At 33.8% G+C, this 7,179-nt stretch overlaps 1 protein-coding gene across 3 annotated transcripts in view; it reads right to left on the bottom strand.

Annotated features, from left to right (window-relative positions):
- Positions 1–5,688, bottom strand: part of LOC111409990 (acyl-CoA-binding domain-containing protein 6-like) — a 9,933-nt gene extending 4,245 nt beyond the window's left edge. Inside the window, exons 1-9 of one of the 3 annotated variants that reach the window (XM_023040135.1) lie at positions 5,304–5,688; positions 2,935–3,462; positions 2,751–2,816; positions 2,204–2,370; positions 1,951–2,107; positions 1,769–1,865; positions 1,284–1,678; positions 1,083–1,187; positions 853–1,003 (exon numbers count right to left, since the gene is read on the bottom strand). In XM_023040135.1, coding sequence (XP_022895903.1) covers positions 853–1,003; positions 1,083–1,187; positions 1,284–1,678; positions 1,769–1,865; positions 1,951–2,107; positions 2,204–2,370; positions 2,751–2,816; positions 2,935–3,462; positions 5,304–5,435 — 1,798 coding nt within the window. In that variant the 5' untranslated portion in view covers positions 5,436–5,688. Of the gene's footprint in view, positions 1–344; positions 1,004–1,082; positions 1,188–1,283; positions 1,679–1,768; positions 1,866–1,950; positions 2,108–2,203; positions 2,371–2,750; positions 2,817–2,934; positions 3,463–5,303 lie in introns of those variants that run through there. The other 2 variants (XM_023040134.1, XM_023040136.1) reach the window with 2 other exon arrangements.
- Positions 5,689–7,179: the final 1,491 nt, after the last annotated feature.

The raw sequence follows: 7,179 nt of genomic DNA, 5'->3' as shown, positions 1-7,179 counted from the left end.
GCCGACCCCACTCGGCCTCAAGTGGGTCCGCCTCTGGTACTATATATCGACATGAAATCGATTGCAAAACTGATTTTGGCTACAAGTCTACTACAAGTAGCATTCAAGAATCAATTAATGTAGACACTAATTTCGATGAAGAAATAAAATGAGCTTGTTCAATGTTAGAGAGCAGCCGCGTATTCGAATCAAATCATATAAAAGCTTAAAAATTACTCAAAAAAACATTCCAACTAAATATTTGCAGTCTCCTGCATCAGAACAGACTTCCATAGATCTCTTTGATGGCTGTTGCAGCCTAATAGAGGAGTTTCCCTTAGAATCATCCTTCAATATTCACTTAAAAACAAGAGAAAATAAAAATAACTCAACTCATAAGGTAGTGAGAAGCTTTCATTTCATGGTTTTCTACTACATTCAGAATTCAGTGAAGCCAATACACTCTCAAAACTCTAAAACTGGCAAAAAGGAAGCTGTTTCCAAATGCATAAACTCCATATATAGTCTGTAATATTAGACTGTATTAGACATTACAATAGATAAGATTTTAGCTCATTTTTTCCTTTATTTAGTACAGTCCCATCTACTTTATCCATGAAAAAAATGTACAAAACTATCAGAAATGAGGGAAATGATTTTGGATATCCATTCTTCATATTATATTTTAGTGTTATTGTACCTTAGACCTGCCATCATCGCTTCCTGGACCTCCCAGGGTTAGGACCACACCTTGAAGTTCACTTTTAAGCACCGAATCTTTGCTCATCGTTAAAGGAGTTCCAGCTTTCGGGATCGATTTTCTAGATTGAGTTAGTCCAAAGCTCTGATGAGATTCTCGTCCAAAGCTCTGATGAGATTCTCGACCAACCACTTTTGTTTGCTGCTGAGGATGCCTTGAATAAGGAATGGTTCCGTGATTTTTGGTGTGATCATTTACGGTTTGGCATGTTAAGGATGTTGGGTGTTGACCAAGAATGGCACCTTGTGCCACAAGTTCAGGTGCCTTGATGAAAAATTCCAATTATTAGGGTTGACATTATTGAATTGAATTGGGGTGGGGTGTTCCAAGTGTGGAAGCTTACCGGAGTAAACAGAACTCCTCGAAAAATCATTCCATTAACATTAGCAGTCATTAGGTAACCAGAATCAAATGCGCCGTCAACTTGACCATGAACTTCAGCCCCAATCTAGGGATGAAAATTTCAAACAAAATATTTCAATAACTAACTGACATTAGAAGAGTTGGTGGTTAAAGAATCTCTAGCAGAATTGGTCTTACTTACCAAGTTTTGGAATTTTCGTGCCTCCGAGGATGTGGATTCGGTTCCTGAGCACTGCACTTCACATGCACCAGAACGAACTCCATTCCTACAGTGTTCTGAAGATAAATTTACATCCTGAAGAGTAGAAGGCCTAGAGATGACACTTTGCGGATCCATTCGGTTAATAGGAACATAATTAGGCTGGGAATTGCCAACATTAGAAATACGATGCATATATATAGGATGAACTTGAGAAGATGAGGAAGAAATATTTATTTTTTTAACTAGGGTCAGTTCTTGATCAGATTGGGACGGAGACAAGTTCCGTGAGAACGAAAGACAGTGCTCGTCAGGTTCGGATTTCATATCATGCGCCACTGAGTTACTCATTCTCCTCCTCTTAGGATGTAACATATCTCCATGAAACAGAAGACACTTTCAGTAACTCATGATTTTTCGTGTTATTGAAGATTGATGTAAGCATTATTTTGTTCGCTAAAACCTACCTGAACTGAAACGAAAAGAGCATTCTGAGACGATTTCAAGTTCTTCAGCATCCTTCACAGCTGAATCTTCTTTTTCACTATAAAAAGCTTTTTTCTGCTGCAAAAGATTTGACATAATTAGCATATCCCTTTGAAGAAACCAGAACTTACAAAATATGTTTTTAATTACAATCTTCTATTACCAAATTATTATGTGCTTCTCTAAAATACATTTTTCTTTCTTTGTAGTCAGAGTTTCTAAAAGATCTGCTTGTTGAGGAATCGACATAGCCCCGGGAATGTTCAACTCCTATACGTAAAATAAGCAACTCGTTGAGAGGGCGCTCATCCTCTCCACACCTGCAACGTTAAGGCATCAAACAGAGAAAAATGCATAAGAAAAACTAAACGTTTGACGACATAAGAAATGAAAAGTGCATCTTATTAAATTCTCACCCTCCGAAAATTGCTATGCCCAAGTTTGTGACAGTGGCTGTATGAGAAAACCTTCCTCGAGGTTTTGGCAAACAAATGTCGAGTTGAATCCAGGATGATGTGATAACATCAAGTACCCAGACATCGTTGTAATATTGTTTGTCCCTGACTCCACCAATGACATATACCTGCAGAGCACGGACATTAAACTAGCCATTACTACGGGAATATCTAAAGCAAATTCATTCTTAGTATGATTTGAGAGCATCAAGTCGATAAAATAAGTTGTCAGCCATGATACTGAAATCTAAATTAAATTCTTGCCATCAAGTAACACTAGAGCAAAAAACACAAAATAACTGTCTTCAAAGCATGTTTGGCTAAGATTGGTAAAATGTAAAAGTGCCTTTTGGAAAGTAAGTACAAATATTCTTCCACGAAAAGTAAGTTTATGAAAGAAATTCCAAAAAAAAAAAAAAAAAAAAAAATTAAGTAAAATTTTGAAAAAATCAAACTTGTGGCTAAAAAATTATTAACTTCTAAACTTAGCCAGATATGTCATACTTACCTTGGTCCCTATGCTCACAGAAGCATGACCAGCTCGAGCACCGGGGGATGGACCATGACAATCTAGCTGTTAAGGAAATGAACACAACATCACCTTATAAATATTCTTGAATAATTTAATTTGTTACTTTTGCTTTATTTTGCACGCCTAAAATGAAAAGCAATTTAGTGAATGGAGTTTGTACCTTAGACCAAGTCAGCGTGTTCATGTCAAACACATTAACATCTCTTTGGTACCGATCACCCGAATCTCCACCATACACAAAAATACGGTTACCCACAGCCACGGCACTATGACTATCTCGAGGCGCAGGTAAATTATCCTGTATGTCGAGGGATGTCCATCCCATAGTCTTTAAGTCCAAAACATGTAAATCATTTAAGTAATTTGACTCCCCTTCTCCACTACCCCCAAATATCACTAATTTCTCGTCATTGACAAGTGTAGCGGTATGACTTTCACGAGAGGAAGGTGGATTGCCATGGCATTCAGGCCGACTCCACTCTCTAGAATGGAGATCTAATATATACAAGTCGTTGACCTTCTTAAAACCATTAGTTCCTCCAAATACTATCATCCTGTGCCCAACAAGTACGGCACTGTGGCTGTCTCGTGATCTTGGCCCCTGCCCTGTAGTCATGAGAATGTTCCATGTCATCAACTCGAGATTACACACCAGAACATCACTGAAATGCACTCCCCCACGACACCCCTAAATGAGAGAAGAAAATTGATTAGAAGTGATTAGATATATAATTAGCATTACTTCCACGAATACTATTCGCAGTACAATGATAAGTTATGGAAGTTTCAAGCATTGCCTTGTTGACAATGTGAATCCTAAATTATATAGTTGTCTTCACTACCTTTTCCTTATAGTTCTGATGGGAAATAAACTTCTCCTTACATAAATAAGATAAGAGAAAATTAAGCATTTATATGAAATCAATCTGTTGATTCAATGCCATATTAATTTTACACAAAAGCGAAAAACCAAGACTTCTCACTCTCCAATGCTCAAATGTAGAAGCAAACATAGAAAATACTACCAGTTACTTCTAAAAAAATCGTTTACCAATTGAGATGCCAATATTAGAACATCTCCAAGAGAATAATTTTAATAGTTGATTTGTTAAAATATTAAAATAGAGTGCTTCTTTATCTTTAAAGACTCTCTTGGAGATGCTATATGTCTATGCTGGCTGGTTCCAAATCCAGTAAGTATATACTTCTTTATATTTGAGTGCTAAATTTAAAAAAAAAAAAAAAAAAAAAGGTTGAAAAAGTTACTGTTTTAAGTATTGAACAGTACTTTTAGAATCATGTTTCTTGTACAATTTCTTTTACAACTTGGTTTACAATTCATGAGTTGGTAAAAATTATATCCATTTATTTGAAAAACTGTTTTAAAATCAATAGCCAAAATTTTTTCAACACACTTATTGTCATCCAAGTTGTGCATAAATATTGTACAAGTGGCTTTATTTATACTTTTAATACATGTTTTGTAGGGTCCACGCATTGAAGAAAGAGAGTTAAAATTCTATCTACTGGCCGCTCACTTTGTAGAACCAGTAATGTTTACCAGAACAACAAATTAACATCATACAGCATTGTCTTTCCTGTCATTATGTTAGTGCATCATGTTTGGTTAAGCGTAAAAGCTTTACTTATAAGTAATAGTTAAGATTGCTTTAGAATTAATTATAAGAAAAAATACTGTTCAATATTGGAAATAAATTACTAAAAAAGTTACTACTTTCAATATGTTACATATATTAATTAAACATAAGAGGGGGAAAAAGTAACCTAACCATTATTTGAGGTTATATAATATACCAGCAAACGTAGATAACTTATCCAACTGCCTCTTTTGCAAACTACAAATCAAAGGTATTCCAAACATACAAAGAAAGAAATTATACAAAACCATGATGGAACTAATTACCCAAAAAATAAAAAATAAAAAAAATGAAGGAAAAATACAATTGCATTGCCGAACCTTTAGATATCTTAAGCAAAACTAATCAGAATAAAGAAACTCAGGTTTGTTATGCCTGCAGCAGCTAAGAAAAAGATAATGGACCAAAAATTCCAAAAAACTTTACTGGTTTCTTGGGGAAAAAAAAAAAAATACTTCAGCAACACAGTTCTATATGATTGGACCATCCACTTAAATCACGAAGTGGGGATGGGGGTGGCAGATGAATAAAGTGCAACTTAAAATGAAAACAGGAGAAACTTGCAAAACGTTTCTTCATAAAGCTTTTTTATTTTCCCCTATAGATTATAAGAGAACCCAAATCACGAAATATGGTAAAAACTAAATTCCATCGAAGAAAGTGATACTGTTTTCATGCCAAAATTAACCATAAGAACCAACTTTGAATATAAAGAGAGAGAGAGAGAGATGGCCCGGGGGGGGGGGGGGGGGGGAAAAATTGGGGGGGGGGGGGGGGGGGGGGGGGGGGGGGAGAATCATATCTTCATGCAAGCAAAATCTTGGAAAAGTATAAAGGAAAAAAAAATAAAAAATAAATAAAGTTATGTTACCCCAAATATGTAGATTAATCCATTATAATAGCAAGCAGAATGCCCCCATCTCTCAGAAGGATTGGCACCAGCCACTTTTGGATACATCCACATTGCCTTCTTTATTAAGACTTCACCTTCCAAAGAAGCCATTTTTTCCTCCCCTTTAAATTCTCTGTCTCTCTGTGTTTATGTTTGTTTTAGTGTTTAAGACTGAGTTATATTCAAGTTCAGTGCACATAAGTTGACAAGGTAGAAGGAGGGGGAGAGAGAGAGAGACAGGAAAATAAAGGGGTCAAATTGGAATAGACATGAATAAGGCAAGTGACATATCAACCATCAATGTCAACAGACATGAAAAGATGCGTGCTTTCAAGTCCAAATCACTGTGTCACCAACATCAAAACACAAGCTGAATCCCACTTTTTATTATTTTATATATATAAACATAGTTCTTGTTTGGACTCCATTTTAATGATATTTTTTTAAAAATGTATTTTAAAATAATAATTTTTTTTTTAAAAGTGTGTTAAAAATAGAAGAAAATTTTTTAAACACATCAAAACACAAACTGATTACCCACCTTTTATTAATTTATATATAAATATACTGTATGTATCTTTATTTTGTAAATCATAATTTAATACTTATTGCCCTCTAATAAATTTCATTTTAACAATAAAACTTTTATCTTGAAAAGTTTTTAACTATCCAGAATCAAATAATGATCTACTCCAACAAAACATAAAAATAAAAATCATAAATTTTGCTATAAAGATGAAATTTCTTGTAATATTTGTTTTGCATGTTTCGTGTGAAACTTAAAAGAAAAAGAGTAACATGAAAAATAATTTAGAAATAGAAATTTTATTACAATTTTCAACTTGTTAATAAGCTCAGCTCTCTCGGCCCAAGAATGCTTAAAAAGTATGTTTTGGGTGATTTATTCTAAAGATAAACTTCAAATTTATTGTTACTGTTGACTTATTTTTAGTGTTAGCCACATTAAAAATAAACTCCACATTTATTGTTTATCTTTAAGTTAAACAATTAGCTCACCAACCTTTAAGGTTAGAAAAAAATTAATAAACAGTTGATCGTGGAGTGTGTGAGACAAAGAGGGTTTTTTTTTGTTGTTATCCATGTCTAACGTTTGCTTCTTCACTTTCCTCTGTTGTCTTGCTGAAAATGATGGACTAAGGAAGCATTGAACTGTGGGAAATGATGAAACTGTCTGCCTTTTCTATTTGTTAATTTCCTCTTTCTCTACGCGAATTTGTGGAGAGATAGATACGTTAAAATGTAAACCGTCCTCATCTTCTGCCTCAATCGATAAAATAAAAAATTCTCACCGTTAACTTGCCAAGAGAATCTTAGTTATGATTATATGAAACAATCATAAACTTAATAATAATACTATTTATAGTGAGAACTACTAGTGTCACCATACGTGACATATTTGACTCTCACATTAATGGATCAAATAGCAAATTACCACATATATATCACGTGCGACGATTACGATAGTCCTTATTATGAATAACACTATTCTAATTTCAAAGAACATAATTAAGATTTTCTTACCATGTCAACAATATGAAATTTTTATCCTATTCGCTGAAAACAAGAGATCAACTCTAAAAATGAAAATACAAGTTTTAAGTGAAAATTTTGATTTCACATCTACTATTCTACCTAATACATTATTCCAAAAGTGACATGATATATGTGAAATGTATATATAAAATTTTAAGGAAAAAAATCTATCAAAATAGATTATTAAAGTAATATCACCTATATTATACGATGTTGAGGTCTAAATTCATGATAAACGATGTGAAAAAATACAAAACCTTGAATTCAAGAACCAGGAACTATATTTTGTCCCTTTTTTTTT

This window comes from Olea europaea, chromosome 15 (assembly GCF_002742605.1).
Source record: "Olea europaea var. sylvestris chromosome 15, O_europaea_v1, whole genome shotgun sequence".
Taxonomy (NCBI): domain Eukaryota; kingdom Viridiplantae; phylum Streptophyta; class Magnoliopsida; order Lamiales; family Oleaceae; genus Olea; species Olea europaea.
This window is presented reverse-complemented; position numbering and strand designations above follow the sequence as displayed.